The sequence below is a fragment of the Miniopterus natalensis genome, chromosome 1, assembly GCF_054644295.1.
Source record: "Miniopterus natalensis isolate mMinNat1 chromosome 1, mMinNat1.hap1, whole genome shotgun sequence".
NCBI classification, from domain to species: domain Eukaryota; kingdom Metazoa; phylum Chordata; class Mammalia; order Chiroptera; family Miniopteridae; genus Miniopterus; species Miniopterus natalensis.
The window spans coordinates 77,850,667-77,877,308 of NC_142081.1; the positions used below are offsets into that span (position 1 = coordinate 77,850,667).

Sequence of the window (26,642 nt, forward strand, 5' to 3'; positions counted from 1 at the left end):
CCGTGAACGGACGGACGCCTCCACCTGACATTCTGCTCAAATTCTCCGTTCACTGTTGCAAGATTAGGTTACTGTAGAATCGGAAAGATCATGAATGAGGCTCACACAGCTTCCTGTGAAATCGGTGACGAAGCCCTGATCTTAGTATCGAAGTTTAATGGACACCGTTGCGCGTCATTTTCGCGGAAATGAAGTCGAGACCAAGCCCGGGCCCTGACCCACAGCCTCGGTGGGGCCAAAGCTGCCGGGCGCCGGGTGCAGCGAGATCCGGTCCTGCCGGGCCCGCGAGAGGTCGCCTAGCCTGGCGGCCACCCGCGCGCGTCAGGCCAGGAGACAGGACGCCCTGACGTCACTGTGAGGGCGTGTCGCATGCCGATGAGCAGGAGCGCAGAGGCTGCCGGTCCTAGTACCCCGCGCCCCCAACCTCCCTGCGCCCCAGATCCAAAGGCCCTCCCGGTGGTTTTTCGCGACGGGCGAGGCTTGCGCGAGGGTGCCCGAGGCAGCGAGGGTGCGGGGCCGTGGTGAGCAAAGTGACCGTGTGTGAAGAGCGAGGCGAGCGCGAGGGCCGGGGTGGAGGCGGGCGCGGCAACTCATACTTACCTGGCAGGGGAGATACCATGATCACGAAGGTGGTTTTCCCAGGGCGAGGCTTATCCATTGCACTCCGGATGTGCTGACCCCTGCGATTTCCCCAAATGTGGGAAACTCGACTGCATAATTTGTGGTAGTGGGGGACTGCGTTCGCGCTCTCCCCTGACTTACGTTGGTTACAAAGACAGAACTCGGTTTCTCTCCTGTGTCTTTGGGCTTGTGTGCATTATATTCAAATGAAAGATTTGCCCGCGTTTTAAAGTTTCTGTAAGAAAAACACCCAGCTTTAGTGGTTTCGCTTTGGGAATGCGTGGCCTGCAAAGCTTCAGGAAGTCAAGCTCCAGCTCTTGTCGCTATCCCGGCGCCCTGGGTACCAGTGAGAAGTTATGAAGATTCAGTCCTCTCTTAACCTGCCCGCTGTGTTTATCTGTATAATCAAAGTCATATCTATCCTACTTAAGAGGGCTCCCCTCCCCCTATCCACACCTAATTTTCGTATTGCAGGTCCACGGGAAAAAGGATGGGCGCGGGTGGAGACGGACGTTAGGATCGCTCTCTCCAGAGACGGCTTAATGGAAAGTTCAAGTACAATTGCACTCCCTGGTTTTCAGGCCTTGAGTCCCTCCCTGTTCTCCCAAAGCACCGGCACTTCTCCTTTTAAGCCCTTGCCGCAGCTCCCATTTTGCTCTATTTTCTGCATAGTGCCCCACTTACAAAAGATCAGTTTGAGCGTCTCGACTTCCATGGTTTCACTACAAAACATTAAGAATATTGTATAAGCTCTTCCAAAGTAGGTACCACCAGTCCGAGCCTCAGTGGTCTACAGGCCTGACCCCCTTTCTTTAGCAATTTCTTCTCCTGCTATCCTCCACTCTCCTGTCATAAGCCCCTCATCCCACAGTCTCCTGGTTCCCAGCCAACGACTGACTACCCCAGGCCGTCCCCGACCCTGTCCCGCTGCCTGGCCTGCTCCTGTTCCTCCTCCTCAGAGCATAAAGCACCGGTTTTCAGCCCTTTTCACCTCGTGGCACACAAACTTACAAAAATATACTTTTGACCCATCTGACAAAAACAAAAACAAACACACACAAACCAAACCAAACCAAACCAAGGTATAATTTTGATTCATTGGCACCGACGGCTACTGTTGTGTTTGTTGGCTGTTGTCATATTTTTATTTGACAATCTAAGGGAAAAGAGGCCAGTGCCTCTGACTAAACAGTCAGGTATCACGTTTTAAAAATTCTTGTGACACGACGGTTGAGAATCGCTGGCATGAAGCATCACCAGAGGGGAACCCTAGACTATTCATGCAGGGCTTTGGTCTCTGCCAGCAGGTGTCTGTCTTTCTGTTTCACCTTTGCCTTCCTCAGGCACGAGATGGTGAATAAGTGTTTTATCAATGCCATTTGTAGGACTTGGGAGTGAGAAGACCCTTGCAAAGTCAACTCTTTTATATTTTAAGCAACCCTCCACCCCCTGCCCCCACACTGCTGCTTCCAGTATTCCCCCACCCCCCACAAGTACTCTAAAAATGAAAGGGGCCAAGGCACCTACCATCCACTCTACCCCCTCCCCCGCCAAAGGCCACCTTGGTACAAACACGTGAACTGACGGGTATGTATAGCTTTCTGCCCTGTGCCTGCTATTTCTTGGCATTTACAGAGCAACTTCACGTTTCCAAAGCACTGTACCAACATTTATTAATCCTCACAACACCCCTGTGAGGTAGGTCGGTATGTCCTGTCTAGTAGAGAAACTGAGGCAGAGAGAGGTCAAGTGAGCCTGCCTGAGGCCACAAGGGCACCCCGTGAAGGAACCCCACCGACTCCAGAAGCTAGGGCTCTCCATCCCCCCGTCACCCACTTGGTGAGCAGCGCAGAGGCATATTTTCACCAGTGAAGGTGACACGAAGGACAAAACACACAGGTCTCTCAGTCAACAGAAAAAGCAACAGTTAAATGGCATCGGAGAACAAGCGTGAAGGAGAGAACCGTGAACCGGCACAGCGGGGGCCGTGGAGGAGGGCGGGAGTCATGCCCACTCGCCTCGGGACGCAGGCCGGGCGCTCTTCAGAAACCAGGACCCCATCCAGGCAGTGACCAACCAATGCCCGTGGTTTCCAAGCGGGAGAAGCCTTAGACAAAGGCTGAGTGCAAGAACCCAGCCGCTCAATCGAATTTTAAACAGGCTCATGACATAATGTTCGCTCACATTAGAAAGGCCGATATATCTGTAACGTAACTACCGACAGTTAGCGCCCTTCGCTGTACCCTAACTGCATGGCGCACATTTCCATTTCTTCCCCACCGGCAGGAGCCCTTCCATAGGGCACACTTCTCTCCGCATACTAACCTACACGCTGGCGTCACTACCAACCGGCTCCACAGCACGCGTCACGTGGTTAGTCGGCCCACCTGGGGATGGCATCCAGGGAACCAGGGCACACCAGAGTCTCAGCTCCTGTATGTTAGGAGCAGCTGCCTCTAACCGGCCTCTGCCCGATTCCATCTTCCATGAAGTGCCAAAAGCACAGCAGCAGGCCACTCTTTTGTAAAGGGATTGGTGAACTGGGTCCAAGCTGTCACTCTAAGGGATATAAAGACTAAGGCCTGCCCTGTAAAGCATGACAGAGGAGTAGATAGCTTCATTATAGCTACTCCAGATTTCAGAGTGATACAATGACCACAGAGTTAAAAACCATCACTCTTATCACCGTTTATTTGACAATAGTTGGTTTAGTCTACAAGTTTAAGGCAAACATACTAATGCATTTGCTTTTCTTCAGAAATCATACTTAGAAAGATTACATAAAGTCTGTCCCAAAACTTCTAAGAAATATTCGTTGATTAAAAATAAGTCTGATTAAGATGCTTTACCAGGATACATGGATGAGCTAGGGTGGTATACAATGTTTTCTTAAAAACAAAATTAAAAAAAAAAAGAAAAAAGGTAGTGGCGACCTTTATCTTGTTTGAAGAATATATTTTGAAAGGGTTAAACTTCAGAAATTACTTAAAGGGAAATAAAGATTGGCAGCCATAAGGAATACTATTCATAATATACACAGAGTTATAGAGGCTACTTTAAAAAAGGACTGAACTTTGGGCTTTGCAAGACGAGCGCAGGACGAGCGACAGCCGCCCCGGGGAGCAGGAGGTGCGGGAGTGTAGCAGCGTTCACCACAGGTCGGCAGCACCCGGGACGGCCCTGCTCCATTGTTTCTCAGAAAAGAGGAGAGTAGATGCACTTTGTCAGCTGTTTCTTTCATTTCCAGTGAGCAGTATAAATGCCTAACATCATGAAGAAAACAAAAATAAAATCTGAAGGAAGGCAGCCCTTTTTAACCCGAAGGTGGAGTGTGGCTTATGTGTCTCCATTTAACACTGCCAGGCAGTTCTGCAGCAACTGTAGGTTACCCTAAACAGGAAGGGAGAGTAGAGGATCACGTTCCAATAGTCTGGAAGGGTCTCATTCAAAATACAAAGTTTGAGAAATCACGTAACTGTTAATTTGTTAAGACAGAAGAATTCTGGAAACAGCTACCTTACTATACACGGATAAAGGGTTAAAGACATACGATTATGTTATTTGCTTCATGTACAGTATTTTCCACATACTAGGTTCTTCAGTGAGCTTCCATCTAGACCAGTATTAATGTTTTGATTCAGCATATCCTGATGAGGGAGAAAATATGCCCTCTGTGTCCAAGCTAAACTGCTGAACATTTTCTGGCTGCGAGATAGGTGCTTACCATTTTCTTTTAGCCATTCACGAATACAGTAGTATAGATTTAAAGCGTTTTTATAAAAATAGTAATATTGCAGACAAAAGTGTTTTGTAAAATTCATACCTAAGAACCCATTTGTAAAATATGTAAACTGCCATCCAAACTTAAGAGACGCATCAAGACAAATTTAAATACAGGGTGGGGAGGGCAAAAGTAGGTTTACAGTTGTATTTGAAACACACAGTTTATTCTGGTATTACTATTTGTAAGTTTTGTATTAATTTCCATACAAAAAACTCTAAACATACTTTTACCCCAATATTTAGGTTACATAGTATGTAAAATGGGTGGAAGGAAAACCACCTACTTCGAGAAGGTCAATCGAAGTATATAAAGAATGACGGAATTAGGAAGTGACCATTTTGCAACCATCATAATATTTGATTCAGATAAAAATCATGGATAGATGCCAAAAAACAGTATGATGCTAAAATATCAATGCTGTAGCCATTAGTTACGTGCAGCTACATAAAATTTAAATTTCTGTTGATTAACAGCAAATAAGCACTGGCTGGTGTCCTCGGTTGGGTGTCGTCCCATGCACTGAAAGGTTGCTGGGTTTGATTCCAGGTCAGGGCACATGTCCAGGTTGTAGGATCTACCCTGGTAGGTGGTATGCAGGAGGCAGCCGATAGATGTTTTGCTCTCACATCTATGTTTCTCTCTCTCTTCTTCCTTCCTCTCTAAAAATCAATTTCAAAAAAAAAAATCTAAAAAAATAAATCTTGTTTAAAAAAAAGTAAATAAAAACTCAGTTCCTCAGTTGCACTACCCACTACCCATCTCAAGTGTTTGACAGCCACACCAGGCTAGTGCCTACCACTCTGGACAGTGGTGACGGAGGGATAAGATGCTTACACAATCCCTGCAGAATACTTCATAATTCCAAAGCGTAAAACAGTAACTTAGCCACTGAGAATCCTGCAGACATCACTTTAACCAATGATCAATGTTATAAACAGCATGTGCCTCCTGACATGATGCAGTGAGAAGACATGAGCATCACTTCTGTGGTATTTCTACAAAAAGGGCACAACCTAAACCTAATTAGACAAACCCAAATTAAGGGGAATTTTGTAGGCCTGTACTTTGAACAATTTCCAATGCTATGTGATACAAAGACTCGGGAACTTTTCCAGATTCAAGAAGTCTAAAAAGACATGCACTGAATGCAACACATCATCTTGAATTTTCCTTTGAAGTTAAGGACATTATTGGGACAACTGGTGGAATGTGAATAAAGGCCTGTGGATTAGATAAGCACAGTATCAAAATTAATTTTCTGATGTTTATTATTGTAATGAGGATTTAAGAGAATTATTTGGTTTTAGGAAATTCACACTGAAGTGTTTAAGAGTGATGAGGCATCATATCCACAACTTATTCAAATGGTTTAAGGCAAAATGAGGTGTGTGTGTGTGTGTGTGTGTGTGTGTGTGTGTGTGTGTAAAGAGGAAGGATAATGCAAATGTGATAGTCTGCACATTTGGGGAATCTGGGTGAAAGGTACCCAGGAATTCTTTGTACTCTCCTTACAACTACCTGAAAGTCTGAAATTAAGTGAACACACACATTTAACAACTTTAGGTGTTTGGGTTACTGTCAATTTTTTGGCAGTATATCAACAGACAGTGACAAATGACTCCGAGCCTGTCTATACTTGTGAAATTGTCTTCTTAAAGGCATATTCCTCAAGTCTACAGCTGAGTCAAAAGATGCACATCCTGCACTTTGACACACTGCCAAACTGCCCGACAAAAGGTTGTGCATTAACCCACAACTTACTAACAGGGCCTGTGAGGACTCACTTCACACCCTTAGTGGGCACTATCATTTTTTTTTTTCTTTACTGCCCTTACCATACATTTTATACTTCATTAATAAAGAATCTGAGACTACTTTTCAAGGACAAAAATTTGACCTAACTAGTTTTCTGTTATAACAAGATTTCAATTATGTGACAACACATATCCCAGTTATAATAAATTAAATCCAAGGTAGTTTCAAACCACCTTGCTGTGAATCTGACTAATCTAGTCTTTGGAATAACATATACGGATTCTGGGATCAAAATGGGACTCTGTTCAGATTTACAAAATCATTAAGAAATATTAAACAGAGCAGGGTTTTTCAGTCTAACGCTCTCCCAACTGAGCTATTTCGGCAAGCTTCAGAGCAGGGTTTTTCAACGTCAGCAAGCCTGGTATTTGGGACTGTATAAACCTTTCATGTGGGGCTGTCCTGTGCACTGTGGGATTTTAGCAGCATCCCTGGACTCTACACACCAGTAGTAATCCACCCACCCCAAGTTGTGACAACCACAAATGTCTCCAGAAACTGCTAAATGTCTCCTTGGAGACAAAACTGCCTCCAGTTGAGTGCCAAGGGACTAGAAGAGCTATCAGAAAACTGAACGCGAAGAACACATTTCAGAAGGGATTTGAAAAAGTATAAAATCTGGCAATCAGAGGCTGACATCAATCTATACTAGTGGTTGGCAAACTTTTCCTGTCCAGGGCTAAATAATAAACATTTTAGACTTTGAGAGATTTCTAGTCTCTTTCAACTACTCAACTTTGCTATAGTACTGTGAAAGCAATCATAGACAAAACATAATGATTGAGCTTGGCCATATCCCAATACAATTTAACTTGTAGATTAAATTTGATCTTCATATTATTATCATCATCACGTCATTAATTATTATTATTAATCCTCACCTGAGGATATTTTTTCCACTGATTTTTAGAGAGAGTGGAAGGGAGGGAGGACGAGGAGAGAGAGAGAGAAACATCAATGTGAGAGACACATGGACTGGTTGCCTCCTGCTCGCTCCCCAACCAGGGCTGGGGATCAAACTGCAACTGAGGTACGTGACCTTGACTTGGAATCAAACCAGAGACCCTTTTATTCCAGTCAAGGGCACGTGCCTTGGTTGCAGGCTCAATCCCTGGCCCCAGTCGGGGCACATGCGGGAGGCAACCAATAGATGTGTCTCTCTCACATCGATGTTTCTCTCACTCTATCTCTCTTCTCCCCCTCCTCCCTCCCTTCCACTCTTTCTAGAAATTGATGGAGAAAATGTCCTCAGGTGAGAATTTTTTTTTTTTTTTTAATATATCTTTATTGATTTGAGAGAGAGGAAGGCAGAGGGGGGGAGAGAGAGAGAAACAACAATGATGAGAGGATCGTCATTGATCGGTTGCCTCTTGCACGCCCCCAACTAGGGACCGAGCCAATAAACTGGGCATGTGCCTGGACTGGGAACTGAACTGTGATCTCCTGGATCCTACGTTGGTGCTCAACTGCTGAGCCACGCCTGGCCAGGTAATGGGTGAGGATTTAAAATGAAAAGGTTAAGATGGTATATTTTATATTTTTTTATTACAAAAATAAAAAAATTACTAAAAACAATTTAAACACACAACTAGAGATTAGGGGCTCAAAAAGTGACTAATTAAAAAAAAAAAAAAGTTGTGATTATAAGCCAAATCAAGCTGGTGCAATGTGGTAGTAAAAACTGCCCGTATCTTACACATATAAAACATGTTGTAAGAAACATGTCCATAGGAGCACTGAGACGGTGCTTCCAGACAGTTTGGCTCAAATAAACACTTATTAAAAAAAAAAAAGTAGACTGGCCGGGCGTGGCTCAGCAGTTAAGCGTTGACTTAGGGTCTAGGCGATCAGGGTTCAATTCCCGATCAGGGTTTGATTCCCGGTCAGGGCACATGCCCGGGTTGCGGGCTGCAGCCGATCAATGACTCTCTCATCATTGATGTTTCTATCTCTCTCTCCCTCCCTCTCCTTTCCTCTCTCTGAATCAATAAAGATATATTTAAAAAAAGAAAGAAAGTGTACAATAATCAGTCCATGTATAAAAGAATATTTTCACTCTGAGTGCAATATTTTAAAAGAGCAGTGACAGGAGGGTCAATAATATTGTAAAAAGCTTGTTAAGGTATATAGGATGAAAAATTTTTAGCACAAAGATGTCTACCCTGGAGGAGAGAAGATATAAAGTATTCATATATCTGAAAGGTAAACTGTAAAATATGAATGAAAACTTATCCTCCTTATTTCACATGATAAAATTTTGACCAATATGTATGTCAGAGTTACAGAGATTTGTGTTTAAGCTTTAATAACTTTAAAGTGTAAATGCTATAAATGTATCAAAAATTTAAAGTTTATTTAAATTTCTTTAATACTTACAGTTTTGCAAATTCTGAATACTTTTTTTTTAAAAAAAAATCTTTATTGATTTCAGAGAGAGGAAGGGAGAGGGAGAGAGAGAGAGAGAAACATCAATGATGAGAGTCATCGATTGAGCCCAAACCCGGGCATGTGCCCTGACCGGGAATTGAACTGTGATCTCCTGGATCCTAGGTCAATGCTCAACCACTGAGCCACGCCCGGCTGGGCTGAATACATTTTTAATTTCCAGTCCCTCTGACTGAAGATAGCAATATTAAATAAATTAAAAAAAAAAAAAAATCTTTATTGATTTCAGAGAGAGGAAAGGAGAGGGAGAGAGAGAGATAGAAACATCAATGATGAGAGAGTCATTGATCGAGCCTGCAACCCGGGCATGTGCCCTGACCGGGAATTGAACCCCGATCGCCTGGATCCTAGGTCGATGCTCAACCGCTGAGCCACACCCGGCCGGGCTAAATAAATTTTCAAGTGACATTTGTTTCTATTCAGGAAGATTTATTTTTTAAACAACTAGTCAAAAAAATAATGCTGGTTGCCATATTAGATACTAGAGTCTTACAGAGCTGACCATCAGAGTCATTATAGATATTATTCTTGTTTGAATTAGATCATTTAAAAAGTCTCTCTCAATTCTAAGATTCTCTATTTTAAAAATTACCGTAAGGTTTGAGCTAAGCTTTATCTTTATATTAACTACAAGAAAGGACTTAATTAAAAGTAAACAAATACTATAAAAAAGCTGTAGAGGGTATTTATTTACTAAAACCAAATATTTTTAAGGAGTGGAATAATGTTGAAAAATTTAATTTCAATTCAGGAATAGTTCTTACAGTATCCCTTAGAATCAATTTCATAACTGACTCATTTTTAAATTTTAAGTCCCTTAAATTATTAAACCTTTAATATGACATTACCTTTGCATGCTTCAGTTCTAACTCTGCCAGTTCCACTAAATTTTTTCTGAATGCTGCAACTCTTCTTGTCTTAAAATCTATAAGTTCTGTGAAAGAAATTAGGATTAACTATTTAATTTATATATTAGTGTAAAGCATACCTTGTTAAAGGTTAATATAACAATACCTTGTTTTGCAGATTCTGATATTTTTTCAAATTTCTGACAACATAACTGTTGGGATGTTTCAGCCTGTAGAACATCTTTATTTTTGGCTCTTGCTTTATCCAGTGCTTTATTAGCATTTTCATAATCCACTAGTGACCTAGATCTTCGATAGAGGAGATCCTATAAGACAGAATGTTTCACAATAATACATGCCGCACATTTTTGTTAGTTACACTCAACCAACACCACCACCGCCACCACTAGCACTGCTGCCACCTAATCTTCCTCAGAGATAACACTCATACAGTGAATATCATATGCCAGTTACTCTTGTGTTTTTTAAATATAACAGCTTTATTTGGATATAATCCATACACCATATAGCCCACTCATTCAAAGTTCACAATTCAATGGTTTTTAGGATGCTCACAGAGTTAACCATCACTACAATTTTACAACATTTTTTGTCACCCCCAAAATAAACCCCATATCCATTAACAACAGTCACTCTCCACCCTCGCCTCCCACCCCAACCATTAACGCTTTCGGTCTCTATAGATTTGCTTATTCTGGGTATTTCATTAAAAAATGAAATCAGCCCGACTGGCATGGCTCAGTGGTTGAGTGTCGACCCATGAATCAAGAGGGCACAGGTTCAATTCCTGGTCAGGGCACATGCCCGAGTTGGGTTCAATCCCTAGTAGGGGGTGTATAGGAGGCAGCCAATCGATGGTCCTCTCTCATTGATGCTTCTCTCTCTCTGTCCCTCTCCCTTCCTCTCTAAAATAAATAAAAACCTATTTTTAAAAAAAATTAGCCTGGACGGCATGGCTTGGCAGTTGAGCATCAACCTAGGATCCAGGAGATCCCAGTTCCAGTTCGATTCCCGGTCAGGGCACATGCTCTGGTTTGGGCTCGATTCCCCGTGGGGGGCGTACAGGAGGCAGCCGATCAATGACTCTCTCATCACTGATGTTTCTATCTCTCTCCCTCCCTCTCCTTTCCTCTCTCTGAAATCAATAAAGATATAATTAAAAAAAAAATTAAAATCAATAAAAAAAAAATCCTTGGGTGAGAAATACACACACACACACACACACACATAATTTAGCAATAAAAAGGAAGGTATTGATTCATGCTGTCACACAGATGAACTTGAAACTTTATGCAAGGTTTAAAAAGCCATACACAAAAGGACACATATTAAATGATTATTATTATTTTTTAATATGTCTTTATTGATTTCAGAGAGAGGAAGGGAGAGGGAGAGAGAGAGAGAGAGAGAAACATCAATGATGAGAGAGTTGTCACTGACTGGCTGCCTCCTGCATGCCCCTGACCAGGGATCGAGCCTGCAACTTGAGCATGTGCCCTGACCGGGAATCGAACTGTGATCTCCTGGATCCTGGGTCAATGTTCAACTGCTGAGCCACAGCTGGCTGGGCTTCTTTATTGATTTTAGAGAGAGAGAGGAAGGGAGAGGGAGGGAGAGAAACAGTGATGTGAGAGAGAAACATGGATCTGTTGCTTCCTGCATGCACCAAGACTGCATGGGATGATGCTCGAACAAACTAAGCCACACCAGCGAGGGCCATTTTGAGTACATTTTTATTTTTTTAATCGTTATCTGAAGATATTTTTTCCACTGATTTTTAGAGACAGTGGAAGGGAGAGAGAGAGATAGAAGACATCGATGTGAAGGAGACATATCCACTGGTTGCCTCCCGCACGAGCACTGACCAGGGCCCGGATTGAGCCTGTAACTGAGGTACGTGCCCTTGGCCAGAATCAAACCTGGGACTCTTCAGTCTGTGGGCCGATGCTCTAACCACTGAGCAAAATCAGCTAGGGCTTGAGTATATTTTTATATGTGATGTGAGAAAGGCGGTCGAACTTTACTTTCTCATGTGACTATTCAGTTGTCCAATTCCATTTGTTGAAAAGTCTTTCCTTTTCTCCACTAAACTGTCTTAGCACCTTTGTCAACAATCAATTGACCGTCTCAGCAAACTAGAAATAGAAGGAACTTCAAGTTGATTAAAAAAACACCTACAAAAACCTACAACTAACATCACACTTAATGGTGAGAAATTATAAGCTTTCCCACTAGTATTAGGAAAAACATAAGGATGTCGCATATCACCACTCCTTTTCAACATTGTACTGGAAATCCTAGATAATGCAATAAGGAAATAAGAAGTATACAGATTTGGAAGAAATATATAAAACCGTCTTTATTCATGGCTGCTTACGCGGAAATATGAAGAAAAAAAAAATTGACAAACTCCTGAACTAATAAATGAGAATAATAAGGTTGTAGAATATATTAATGCACAAAAGTCAACTGCTGCCCGGCCGGGCGTGGCTCAGGGGTTGAGCATCGACCTAGGATCCAGGAGATCCGGGTTCGATTCCTGGTCAGGGCAAATGCCCGGGTTGCGGGCTAGGCAGCCGATCAATGACTCTCTCATCATTGATGTTTCTATCTCTCTCTCCCCCTCCTTTCCTCTCTCTGAAATCAATAAAGATATGTTTAAAAAAAAAAAAAAGTCAACTGCTATCTTATATACCAGCAATGAACAAGTAAAATTTGAAATTAAAAATACAATACCATTTGCACCCCAGAAAATAAAATATTTAAAGTACTGATCTAACAGAATATACACAAAACCTATAGGAGGAAAACAAACAAACAAAAAATGATAAAAGAAATCAAAGAACTAAATCAATGCAGAGATATTCTATGTTGATGGACAGGGAAACTCAGTATTGTCAGAATCAATTCTTTCCAACTTGAGCTATCGATTCATACCAGTTTTATTTGTAAAAGCTGAAAACTTTTTTTGTAGTTATCCACGAAATGATTCTGAAGTTCATGTGAAGAGGCAAAAGACAAAGAATAACCAAGGCAACATTGAAGGAGAAGAACAGACTCAGAGGACTGACATTACCTACTTGAAACTGAAGTCTTACTATAAAGCTACAATAATCTAAGCAGTGTGTCACTGTTAGAAAAAGATAGACAAATAGATCAATAGAACAAAATAGAGCCGAGTAGTAGACCCACGAAAATATAGTCAACTGATCTTTGATAAAGGAGGAAAGGCAATACAATAGAGAACAGTCTTTTCAGCAAGTGGTGCTGGGAAAACTGGACATTCACATGCAAATGAATAAATTTATACACAGACTTTACACCCTTTACAAAAATTAACTTGAAATAGATCACAGATCTACACGTAAAAGGTAAAACTAGAAGACACCTAGAAGATAACATAGGAGAAAATCCAGGTGACCTTGCGTTTGGTGATGACTTTCTATTTATTTTTATTTTTTAAATTCTCACCCAAGGATATTTTTTCCATTGATTTTTTAAAGAGAGTGGAAGGCGGCCTGGCCGGGAGTGGCTCAGCGGTTGTGCGTCGACCTAGGATCCAGGCGATTAGGGTTCCATTCCAGGTCAGTGCACATGCCCGGGTTGCGGGCTGCAGCCTATCAATGACTCTCTCATCATTGATGTTTCTATCTCTCTCTCTCCCTCTCCTCTCCTCTCTCTGAAATCAATAAAATATATATATTAAAGAGAGTGGAAGGGAGGGGGAGACACAGAGAGAGAAACATCAATGTGAGAGAGACACATCAACTGGCTGCCTCCCCGCACATGCCCCAACTGGGGTTAGGGATTGAGCCTCAACTGAGGTATGCGCCCTTCACTGGAATTGAACCCTTGATCCTTCAGTCCATGGGCTGACACTCTAACCACTGAACTAAACTGGCCAGAGCTTGGTGATGACTTTTTAGATGTAACACTAAAGGCATGATCTATGAAAAAAATAACTGATAAGGTGGACTGCTTTAAAATTAAAATTTTCTGCTATGCAGCCCTGGCCAGGCGGCTCAGTTGCTTGGAGAGTCGTCCTGTACACCAAAAAGTTGCAGGTTCTATCCCTGGTTGGGGGAGGTATTGGAAGCAACAGATTGATGTTTCTTTCTCTCCCCCTTCCTCTCTCTCTAAAAATCAGTAAAAACATCCTCCGGTAAGGATAAAAAAAAAAAAAATTTGCTGTGCCAAAGACACTGTCAATAGGATGAGAAGACAAGCTACAGACAAAGACAAAATATTTGCAAAATACATATCTGATTAAGGATTGCTATCTAAAATACACAAAGAACTCTTATGATTCAACAATAGGAAATGAACATCTCAATTTAAAAATGGGTTAAAGGCCAAGTTTTTTAACAGATACTTCACCAAAGATACACAGATGGCAAGTAAGTATGTGAAAAGATGCTTCACATCACCTACCAGGGAAATGCAAATTAAAACAATGATATACCATCACACATATGTTAGAATGGCCAAAATCCACAACGCTGACGATACCCAGTGCTGGTAAGAATGTGAAGCAACTGGAACTCTCAGAAATGCAAAATGGTACGGCCACTTTGGAAAATAGTTTGGCAGAACTAAACATTCTTTCCATATGATCTAGCAATTGTGCTCCTTGGTATTTACTCAAAAGAGTCGAAAAGTTACGTATACCCAAAAACCTGCACATGAATGTTTATAGTAGCTTTTTCATAACTGCCAAAACCTGGAAGCAACCAAGATGTCCTTCAGTAGGTCAGTGGACAAATAAACTTGGTACATCCAGACAATGGAATATTATTCAGTGCTAAAAAGAAATGAGTTATAAAGCCATGAAAAGACACAGGGGAAACTTAAATGCATATTACTAAGTGAAAAAAGCCAATTTGAAAAGGCCCAACTATATGTCATTCTGGAAAAGGCAAAACTATGGAGACAATAAAAAAGACCAACAGGGGTTAGGGGGAAGGAGGATGAATAGATGGAGCACAGAGGATTTTTGGGCAGTGAAACTATTCTGTATGACGCTTATAATGGTGGATACATGTCATCACACATTTGTTAAAACCCACAGAATGTACAACACTAAGAGTGAACTCTAGTATAAACTACGTTCTTTATTGTTTGGCTTCTTTCACAATCTTTTATTTTGAGATTCATCCATGTTGTTGCTTGTATGAGTCACTCATTCCTTTTTATTGCTGGGGAATACTGCACTGTATGGCTATGCCATAATTTGCTTATTTACTCATCTGTTGGTGAACATTAAGGTTGTTGCCAGTTTTTAGCTACTACAAATAAAGCTGATTTGAACATCTGTGGGGACATATGCTTTCAAATATCTAAACTGGAATGACTGGATCATAGTTTTTAAAGAAACTCTGACACTTTTCCAAAGCATTGCATCATATTTCCACTAACAGTGTATGAAAGTTCCAGTTGCTATAATTTTTTAAAGTAGTTTACTGATTTTGAGAGAGAGAGGAAGGGAGAAAAGAGAAACATTTATGTGAGAACACAACATCTGTTAGCTGTCTCCTGCACACTTCACACTGGGAATCGAACCAGTAACCCTTCAGTGCACTGGATGATACGCAACCAAGTGAGCCACATCAGCCAGGGCCAGTTGCTATAATTTTTGGCAGAATTTTAAAAATTTTAGCCATTCTAATTAAGGTGTATGGTGATACATCACTGTGGTTTTTTAAAAAAATTGTTACAATTAAGTTTCAATTCTTTCTTGTGGTTACTAAAAAATCTGGATTTACTTTAAAAGCCATGTTTCATTCTAAAAAGTTATCTATATAACTACTACATATTATAATAAAATAATAAATTTAAAGTCTTCAAAAGTGAACAATTCATTTTATCCTGGCCCATCCAATGTAAATAGTTTGTAAGGCACAATCTGATTTAAAATGATTTGATATGGATGGTATATATGCAAGTCCTCAAAGTTAAAAGGGTTATTTATAATTTGATACGAAATGAAGGAATGGTGTTCAAAGCTTCACTGATCAAATGGGAATTTTCTGTGCAATATCTCAATTCATAAATTAACAGTGATTCTGAGTATCTAAGTCACTAAATTTTCTGTGCTTTTAAGATGTTTCTGTTAAACATTTTTTTTGGTTTGTTTTTTGTGACTCCTCACCCGAGGATACTTTTTCCATTGATTTGTAGAGAGCATGGAAGGGAGGGAGGGAGAAGGGAGAGAGAAAAAATACATTAATGTGAGAGAGATACATCAGTTGGTTGCCTCCTGCACGCACTGCCACCCAGGCAGGGATTGAACCTGCAACCCTTTGGTGTGTGGTTCGATGCTCTGTTGAGCCAGACCGGGCAGGGCTGTTAAACATTTTTTTTATTAGAGTTTTAGTCTTGTACCTAGACAGATTTCCAAAAGGAAATTTGAGTTGCCTTAAAATAAAACCTATCCTTGTTTTATGGATCCCTCACCTTCAATAAAGGATAGAGACCAAATTAGGAATCCTTTAGCTATACAACTGTTATTTGGGGGTTTTACTTTTAATTTTGCAGGCATTTTACTTGAATAAATATATCAAATTCATAAAAAAAAAATTTAGACTATATTGTATCCAAAGCTTACAGAGGAAATTTTTATTTTTCCCTGACCTACAATTTCTGAAAGGAGAAAAAAAAATTCACACTTGAAAACATAACTTAGCCCTGGCTGGGTAGCTCAGTTGGTTAGAGCATCATCCCAATATGCCAAGGTTGTGGGTTCGATCCCTGGTAAGGGCACATATAAGAATCAACCAACTAATGCATAAATAAATGGAACAACAAATCGATGTTTCTCTCTTTAAAATCAATAAATAAATAAAAAGAAAAGAAAATGTAATTTAAAATCAAGAAATAAATCATCTTTGACAATCTTAGTCTAACAACTTTAAAGAGATGGCCTTTTGTTAGTCCACTTAAAAAAACAATGAACAATAAAGTTACCTTAGCAGCTTGAGATTCTCTTAAATAATATTTTAAAAGGTCAGAGAGTTTGAGGTCCTCATCAGCAGACACTCGTGCTTCTATTTTCTGAAAAAGGGGAAAAATTGGGCATTTAATCATCACTTGTATTCTACGCTCAGTGTTTTCCTTATTACTATAAAAAAATTTAAGTTATAAATAACTGTAGCATTAATTCCTATGTAATTTAGGTTTCTTTCCTTCTCTTTTCTACTAGTCTATTACTTTTCTTTGTAACTGACAAAAAATGAACAGAAAAAAGATGAGATCAAATGAAATTAGTGAATTTATGGAAGAACTCTATATTTGACTCAATTTCTTGGCTATAAAGAGTTTCAATATCATCCTTCAGCTTCACTTATATTTTCTCTCTATTCACTTCAATGGCAACTGGTATGTACACATGATTTTAAAGTGATAAAGCTGGCAATGGTAGACTAGATAATTGAAACTAATTCTCCTACTGAGGACAACCAAAAAACACAGTCAAAATATTAACAAAATGTGCTTGAAGACACCACGGAGCAATAAACAGATGTGGTTAGTTTAAACTGGGATCAAATGGGAAATAACCATGTCAGACTAAAAAGATGAGAACTCTCCATACTGTCTGGAGAGATACAGTTTGATAAAGAAAGATGTACTATGTCAACCAAATACCATATGGGGACCTTGTTTGGATTCCAACTTAAACAAATTCCACTGTAAAAAGCCATTTATGAGACAACTGGAAATATCTGTATTTTGGGTATTTGATTAGATTAAGGGGAATCATTGATAATCATATTGGTTATATATTAAAAATTATTTATCTTAAAAAAAAAAAGAGAGATGTAGCCCTGGCTGGGTAGCTCAGTTGGTTAGAGCGTCGCGGGTTCAATCTCCGGTCAGGGCACATACAAGAATCAACCAATGAATGCATAAATAAGTGGAACAACAAATTCATCTTTTTCTCTCTCTCAAATCAATAAATATAAATTAAAAAAGGAAAAGAAAATGTGGTACATTCACACAATGTAATACTACTTGGCCATAAATAAAAGAAAATTTTACCTATTAAAAAACAGAATGTACACAAAGGGCAGAAAATACAAGGAATATGGACTTTTGGAATAAAAGGACTGTAAGCAATGTAGAAAATGTTAACATTCAGAAAATCTGGGTGATACATGTACATGAAGTCTTTGTCCTATTCTTGCAACTTTTCTGTAAATATGGAATTACTGTCATATAAAAAGTTAAAATTAAAAAAAACCTTACACATCTACCAGAATAGCTACAATAAAGAAGATACCAAGTATTATAAGCTTGTGCAGCAACCCAATACTCATTCTTTCTGGTGGGGATGTAAATTGGTACAATCACTTAGGAAACAGTTTGGAAGTATCTAAGAAAGCTTTTCACATGGATACCCTGTAATCATCCAATTCTCCTTCTAGTTATATCCGTCCAAAAGAAATGTGCACGTATGTTCAACTGAAGGTACACAAGAATGGTCTTAGCAGTGCCACTTGTAAAGAGCTCCAAACCAGAAACTATCCAAATGGTCTACCAACAGAACAGATAAAATTAAGTATATTCTTGCAACAGGATACTATACAGTAGTAAGAATTTATGGAGCACAGGCATGCCATCACTGATGTGCCCTTTCCGAACGAATTCCTGACCCAAAGAATTAATTAGCATAATAAAATGGTTGTTGTTTTAAGCTACTGACTTTAGGATGCTTTGTTACACAGCAAGAATAACCAGAACAACATGCAAACACTAAAGGAAATAAGGATTGTGGTGGCTATGGAAATGCGCCACTCAGATCTCCCTCAAGAGAAACTGCTTGCTGCAAGGAGGAGAGTTGACTGATGGTTCCAACTGCAATCTCTCTGGATCCAGAACCACGTTCATACCAAGGTTATGTTCCATCCTCCCCCTGCCTCTGCTGTACCTAGCCAATGACAAAGCAAAACGGGCAGTAGTGCCAGCCCATTCCTGCCTGATGCAGAATTCCTCTAATGGGCAACTATGGCTCAGAGACTCCTCTTTGACCTGGACAAAACTTCCTTAGAACTGTGCTATAGTCTGAAACTCTTCCTACCTAGTCCTCTTTCCTCTGCCCTCTTCTATCACAGGTGTAGACCTGCACTGTGGTCTGAAGGCTCTTCCTGTCTACTTTTGCTCCTTTTTTGTTCCTCACAATAAATCTCTTGCACATCTAATCCCATCTTTTTTTTTTTTTTTTAATATATCTTTATTGATTTCAGAGAGAGGAAAGGAGAGGGAGAGAGAGAGAGAGAAACATCAATGATGAGAGAGTCACTGATCGAGCCCGCAACCCGGGCATGTGCCCTGACCAGGAATCGAATCCCGATCGCCTGGATCCTAGGTTGACGCTCAACCGCTGAGCCAAGCCCGGCCGGGCTCTAATCCCATCTTGACATCTGCTTTTAATTTTCCATTTCAAATGTTCAGAGAATACATAATGCCACCAAAAGAATTGACACATAGGTCCTAGCCAGTTTTTATTTTTACTTTTTAAATACGTCTTTATTGACTTCAGAGAGAGGAAGGGAAAGCGAGCGAGAGAGAAACATCAATGATGAGAAAGTCATCATTGGACACTCCCAGCTGGGGACTGAGCCACATCCTGGGCATGTGCCTTGACTGGGAATCAAACTGCGATCTCCTGGATCCTAGGTCGATGCTCAACTGCTGAGCCACGCCCAGCCAGGCCCTAGCCGGTTCAGCTCAGTGGTTAGAGCACTGGCCTGCAGACTGAAGGTTGCAGGCTCCATCCTGGGCCCCTGGAGGGGTGTGTGCGGGAGGCAACCAATTGATGTGTTTCTTTCTCCCTCTCTCCCTCCCTTCCACTCTCCGAAAAATCAATGGAAAAACTGTCCTCGGATGAGGATTAAAAAAGAAACACAAAAGAACTGACACACAGCCCAACTGGTGTGGCTCAGTTGGTTGAGAGCTGTCCCATGCCCTAAGAGGTCACTGGTATATTCCAGGTGAGGGCACATGCCTGAGTTGCAGGCTCGACGACCCTCAGTAGGGGGCGTGCAGGAGGCAGCTAGTCTATATCTCATTGATGTTTCTCTCTCTCCCTTCCTCTGAAATAAATCAAAACATTAAAAAAAAAGAATTGCCCGGCCGGGCATGGCTCAGCGGTTGAGCGTCAACCTAGCATCCAGGCGATCGCGGTTCCATTCCCGGTCAGAACACATGCCCGGGTTGCGGGCTCGATCAATGACTTTCTCATCATTGATGTTTCTATCTCTCTCTCTCCCTCTCATTTCCTCTCTCTGAAATCAATAAAGATATATTAAAAAAAGAAAAAAAAAAAAAAAGAAGAATTGACACAAAAGCCCTGGCTGGTGTTGCTCAGTGGTTAGAGCGCTGCCCCGTGCACCCAAGAGTTGTGCTCAGGAGGCAACCAATCAATGTGTCTCTCTTGCATCAATGTTCTTCTCTCTGTCCACTCCTCTCCCTTCCACTCTCTTTAAAAAAAGGGAAAAAAAATCAATGGAAAAAATTTTCTCCATGCCCAGCCAGGTGTGGCTCAGCGGTTGAGCGTCAACCTAGGATCCAGGCCATCGGGGTTCAATTCCTGGTCAGGGCACATGCCCGGGTTTCGGGCTCAATCCCCAGCAGGGGGAGTGCAGGAGGCAGCCAATCAATGACTCTCTCCTCATTGATGTTTCTATCTCTCTCCCTCTCTTTTCCTCTCTCTGAAATCAATAAAGATATATTTAAAAAAAAATTTTTCTCCAGTGAGGATTAACAAAAATAAAACATAATAAAATAAAAAGAACTGACACATAGGGCTATTCTGATACAGAACCCTATTCTTATGACCAAATGCACACATAAAAAACTATCTTCCCAGAAAATGCTCACTGGTACAAATATCAGTGGCAGAATAATGGGCTATATGGACCCCAGTATAACAACATTTATGTATTTAAGGACTTTTTCCTTTGTGAGAGAATATCTTCTTTTCTTTTACTTGTCTCTACTACATTATCACTCAATTAAAAAGGTCATGTTGAAATCAGATTTTACAATGGACTAGACACCACCACTCTCAGCTAAGTACCATTAAACATCTAATAAACATTTTCACTATTTTATCAAGTGATAAAAATGTTAAATATTACTGTATCTAGGACTCATCCTTGAAAACCAAGATTATGTCATTATTAAATTATTACTACCACGAATGAAACCTGCAGTTGTATACTTGATACAACTCAATTTTAAACCACTGTGCCAAGGGGGATCAAAAGCACTATAGTCTTGGTAAAGTTACAACGAATCTAACTTTCTTCTACCTTACAAAGCCCCAAGAAAGGGTCATTTTTTTATAAAAATAAACCCAGTCTCCATAATAAACATGTTTTCTGATCAAGAATATAAATAAATACCAAAAGGCCATTACAAAAACCGAATTTCCTGCAAAACTCTCAAATTTTCAAATCTAAATGTTTTTTCATCCCTTTGAAGTGTAACATCTTCCTCAATAAAGCTAAACAATTTAAACACAACTGTATGCAGAGATTTGGATTATCAAAGGTTAATTAATAGTACTTACTCTTGTTTTATCAAACAGTTCTGAAACTTTGAGGAAAAATCTGGAAAAGAAAAATATTTTATTAGAAGATACTTTTAAATAATTTTCCATTTCAAATGTTTAGAGAACACAAAATGCCCCAAAACAAGTGAATAATGAATGTTCTTGTCTCATTATAATAATATTTAGTGGTCTTATTTTCTTCATTTAGTTTAACAAAAATATCTCTGTACTTCCACCTATAACAAATTACTTGAAATCTGTTGTTACAGAAAATCTTCCCATTTCAAGAGAACAGACTAAGCCATACAATAAAACCTAAAAATTTTGTCTTGATATATTTTTTAAAAAATCCTCATCCGAGGATATTTTCTCCATTGCTTCTCAGATAGTGGAAGGGGAGAGAGACAGAAAGAGAGAAACATCAATGTAAGAGATACTCCCACAGGCGCTCCAACTGGGGCTGAGGATCGAACCTGCAACCAAGGTAGATGCCCTTGGTCAGAATCGAACCTAAGACCCTTCAGTCCAAGGACCGATGCTCCAACCACTGAGCAAAACTGGCTAGGGCTTGTCTTGATATTCTTTAGTAATATGCTCCATAATACTAAATAAAGCCTATACTTTCAAATAATTACAGAACAATCATATCCAAAGAGACAAAAAGCTGATTTAAAAGGAAAACACTGAAGTTGGAGCAGTTTTTGAGGATATCTGATAGTTATGTTTTAAACATTTTCAAATAGAGCTGCTTTGTTTTGGAAAACAACAAAAAGCAATAACCAACTTCTATTTCAGAATTCACTTTCACTTTTAACCAAACAGCCTCTTACAAATGCTGACAACCAACTAAAAAAATCCCAATACAAAACTGCTAGAGGGTATTTTGTAAAATCGGCAATTATAGATTACACTATAATTGGATTAGGGCAAATACTATTGAAAACTGAAACACAATTTTATGAACTTCACTTTACCAAAAAAACTTGCTTTGACAGGTTTACATCAGATAACACATGGCAAGATTGATCTTTTCTTCTTCTTATCAAAGAATTAAGAACTCTTTGGGCTCAGCGGTTGAGCGTTGACCTAGGATCCAGGCGATTGGGGTTCGATTCCTGGTCAGGGCACATGCCCGGGTTGCGGGCTCAATCAATGACTCATCACTGATGTTTCTCTCTCTCTCCCCCCCTCCTTTCCTCTCTCTGAAATCAATAAAGATATATTAAAAAAAAGAAAAAAGAAAAAAAAAGAACTCTTTGGGAAGGTAGCATGTTAAGTAGTTTAAGCTACAGTACCTTGCTTTGCTGAAAAACTTGGATCTTACATGTCTGAGATATACTAGACGAAAGTTCAAAGATGTGGTTTAGAGGAAGGCATGAACTATGAAAATAGTTTTTTCACTTAACATTTAAAAAGAAGTGAATTATTTTTCAATGAAGAGTTGGATTTAAACAATATTACAGGAGAAACTAAAATTAAGTACCATTAGATTACAGTGAAAAACTAGCATAAAGTAAATAGAGGACAGCTGTGTAAGCAACCTTTCAGAAAGCGTTTTTACACCAACTTGCACAACACCTTCCTTATCCAACTACCCTAACATTTACTAAACTATAAAAACTAAAACAGCCAGCCTCTTTAAAAAGTGCAAAGTGACAGCATTAAATTTTACTTTAAAAGTCAATTTGGGCCCAGCCAGAATGGCTCACTTTGGTTGAATGTCTTCCTATGAACTGAAAGGCTGCTGGTTCCATTCTAGGTTGGGACATGCATGAAAGGCAACCAGTCAAAGTTTCTCTCTTCTCACATTGCTGTTTCTCTCTCTCTCTTCCTTCCTCTAAGTACGTCCTGGGGTGAGGATTAAAAAACAAACAAAGTCAATTTGGCCCTGGCAGGTGTGGCTCAGTTGGTTGGAGCATCATCCTGTACACCGAAAAGTGGCGAGTTCGATCCCCAGTTGGGGCATGTGTGGGAGGCAACTGATCAATGTTTCTCTCTCCCTTCCTCTAAAATTAAAAAAAAAAAAAAAAAAAAAGTCGCCCTAGCGGGTTTGGCTCAGTGGTTAGAGCATCAGCCTGACTGAAGGGTCTTGGGTTCGATTCTGGCCAAGGGCATATACTTTAGTTGCAGGCTCGATCCCCAGCCCCAGCTGAGGCATGTCCAGGAAGCAACCAATTGATGTGTCTCTCTCACATCGATGTTTCTCTGTTTCTCTCTCTCTCTCTCTCTCTCCCTTTCACTCTTTCTGTAAAGCAACGGAACAATATCCTCAGATGAGGATTAAAAAAAAAAAAAGTCAATTTGGCCTCCAATGAAATACATACATATATATGTTCTAATTCCAAACAGCATTTTTAATTTATAATAAACTTTATCAAAACCTAACAATATTTTGACATAAAGTCTGTCTTTCTCTCTCTTATACCCCCTCCAGCCTAGTTTCATTAAATAAAACTTTGTAAAGTTTAAAAAATATATATATATCTTAAGGTCCATTTTTATTTTTCAAACTTAAAAAATAAGAGAGAACCTGGCCAGGGTGGGTCAGTGGCTGAGTGTCGACCCATGAACCAAGAGGTCACCAGTTTGATTCCTGGTCAGGGAACATGTCCAGGTTTGGGGCTTAATCCCCAGAATGGGGTGTGGAGGAGGCAGCCGATGGATGTTTCTCTCTCTTTCTCTTTTCCCTTCTCTCTAAAATTAATAAAAACATATTTTAAAAAATGAGAGAAAGGGAATAAAAATTAACACGGACCTAAGTTTATAAAGAAACTCCTTATTATCAATGTGTTTTCACAAAAATATTCTAAAATGTCTGCTGGGTGTATAGTACGGTGTATGCCCAGCTGCCAACAAAACTTTTGTTTTATTTATATTTACTGTTTTAAAAAAAAATCAGAATCCTTACTTGCATATATCTGTAGAATCCTGAGTTCCTAAAGCATATAATGAAGAACCAATTCTATTGTAATCATCTGCAGCACCTATGGAAAAAGTTTAAAGAATTCAATATTTATTCATTAATTCAAAAATACTGAGCATCTACCTGCCAAACAATGTGTATGTAATATGAGATACCCAAAGTCTAGTGAAGGAAATGAGAAAAACTATAATACAATATGATATTATATTAGAAGGAGGTACAAACTACTTTGGGAGCAAGGGAAACAGATGATTTCATTTGAGTAAGTCAGGGAAGGATTTATAGACACTACAGAATGAGTTTGAGCTTGTAGGATGAGCAAATCTTTACCAGGTAATGTGTAAGGGAGAGTATTTCAGATAAAGGGAAGGGCATGGATCAAGGCCAGGGAGGCATAAAAGAACATACTAGGATATTCAGAGAGCCTTCCGGGACTATGGCACTGAAGGGTACAGAGGGGAAGTAGAGGGAGATGAAGATGAAAAAATAAATTGGAAGCATCTTAAAAAAAGGAGTTTTTATAAGCCATGATAAAGTCTGTATTTAGTCTTGTAGGAATCGGTGTTATTAAACATTTTACAATCATAGTAGTGGTGAAATCGATCTGATAAGGATTTTAGTTAAAAATAAAATAAAATACTGCTTCCTGGAGTAAAGACCAGAAGTGAGAGACACAGAAAGCAGAGTAACCAACTAGGAAACTATTGTGTCAGATACTGAGGGCCAGGATCAAGATAGTGGGAACAGAGAGGGCACAGAGGAAAGAGCAAAGCCGAAAGATACTTACTTAGAAAATGGGAAGATTTACAAACAGTAGACCTGATGTAGGAAGGGAAATTATGGAGCTTGGGAAGCTAGATAAATGGTGCCACCATTACCCTTGGGTACTAAAAGCAAAGTTCTAAACTTTAGCACAACACTCTTCCTAGGGATTGCCCCACAGAAGAATGCACTTGTTGAGAAAAGATTATATATAATAGATGCTTCTATTTGGTTCAGAGAAAGGATAGTATAGTGCAATGGGTAAGAGCGTGGACCTGGAACCAAAGTGCCCAGGACCCAATCCCAGCTTCCTAGCTCACTAGTGATATGTATGACCTTGGGCATACATACCATTTAATTTGTCTGTGCCTCAGTTTCCTCATCTGGAAATGGGGATAATAATGGTACCCACCTTATATTATTATTTGGAGAATTAAATAAGTTAATAAATATTAGTATATACCTGGCACATAGTAAGTACGGTACTAATTAATGAAATCCAAGGCATGCCTAATGTATGAAAATTACCACTTATACTAGTATTTTTTACAAGGCTTTAATGTGTTTATTCCCTAATGAAACAGTAATGCTTATGTTATACTTTATTTTGCCATACAAAATTACATTAACCCCACAAGGCTAAAATTTATCTTTTATAAAGAAACTTTTTGAGTAAAATCAGACTGTGAATGGTAACTTTTAAAAAGAATTTTAAATTTTATTTTATTGTTGACAGTATTACAGACGTCCCCTAATTTTCTCTTTCATCCCCCTCTTCCCATGAATAGTAACTTCTATATGTGAGACTCTTCACTATTATCTTAACCTAAAAGTTTAAGTTAAAAACAAACTAACTTATGCCCTGGCCCGTGTTGCTCAGTTGGTTGAGAGTCGTCCTGTGCACTGAAGGGTTGCCAGTTCCAGGCACGTGCCTGGGTTTCGGGCTCAATCCCTGGTTAGGGTGCATGCAGGGTGTAGCCTATGGGTGTTTCTCCCCCTCTCTCCCTCTCCTTTCCTCTCTCTCTAAATCAATAAAATTATACTTAAAAACAACAAACAGCCCTGGTTGGTGTGGCTCAGTTAGTTGGGTATCTTCCTGAGCATCAAGAGGTAGCCGGTTCAATTCCCAGTCAGGGCACATGCTTGGGTTTTGAGCTCAATCCCCTGTAGGGGGCGTGCAGGAGGCAGCCAATTAGATGTCTCTCACATCGATGTTTTTCTCTCTTTCCCTCTCCCTTCTTCTTTAAAAATCAATAAAAATATTAAAACAAACAAATAAAACTTAGCTGTGGCTGGTGTGGCTCGGTTGGAGAATTATCCTGTATACCAGGTTTTGGATTCGTTTCAATTCTTGGTTAGGGCACATACCCAGGTTTCCAGTTCAATCTCGTCAGGGTGTGTGTGGGAGGCAACAGGTTGATGTTTCTCTCTCAAATTGATGTATCTCTCTCTCTTTCTCCCTCTTCCTCTCTGAGATCAATTAAAAAAATTGTTTCTAAAAAGAGAAAAAAACAAACTTAAAAGTTACTTTAAAGGTTGGTTATGGAGAGGCAGGAATCAAAAATGATTTTTGTGTTTAATATTAAATATATTAGTATTTTATGCTTATTAAACTGACCCTGAAATTATTTTTTAGAGCAAGAAATACCTAGATTCTAATAATACAGTATCTGGTTCTGAGAACACTACCCTCCTTTAGCTATTATATTATGTGATCACAAAAAATATGCAAACTGCCCTGATTTTATACATCACAGCAATGTTGAAAAGCTCAATTTTTCACAGTCCATGCTAGGTTCATTCATTATGAAAAGTTTTTATTTCATGATTCTGTAAAATAGTTTCACTATCACTTCTCTTAAAGAACTATTC

The 26,642-nt window shown here is 39.7% G+C and overlaps 1 protein-coding gene and 1 non-coding gene across 3 annotated transcripts in view; one reads left to right on the forward strand and one right to left on the reverse strand.

Moving 5' to 3' along the window:
• Window positions 1–592: 592 nt before the first annotated feature.
• LOC148094231 (U1 spliceosomal RNA) lies at window positions 593–756 on the forward strand. Its single transcript, XR_015716359.1, has one exon. It is a non-coding gene; the product is annotated as a U1 spliceosomal RNA (small nuclear RNA).
• Window positions 757–3,294: 2,538 nt separating this feature from the next.
• SNX6 (sorting nexin 6) overlaps window positions 3,295–26,642 on the reverse strand; it is a 61,084-nt gene continuing 37,736 nt past the window's right edge. For both annotated transcript variants that reach the window (XM_087823429.1, XM_087823427.1), the window contains 6 exons: window positions 23,994–24,069; window positions 21,104–21,143; window positions 16,498–16,584; window positions 9,680–9,839; window positions 9,514–9,599; window positions 3,295–4,011 (listed from right to left, as the gene is read on the reverse strand). In XM_087823429.1, the coding sequence (XP_087679555.1) occupies window positions 3,958–4,011; window positions 9,514–9,599; window positions 9,680–9,839; window positions 16,498–16,584; window positions 21,104–21,143; window positions 23,994–24,069 (503 nt within the window). In that variant the 3' untranslated portion in view covers window positions 3,295–3,957. The remainder of the gene's footprint in view (window positions 4,012–9,513; window positions 9,600–9,679; window positions 9,840–16,497; window positions 16,585–21,103; window positions 21,144–23,993; window positions 24,070–26,642) is intronic.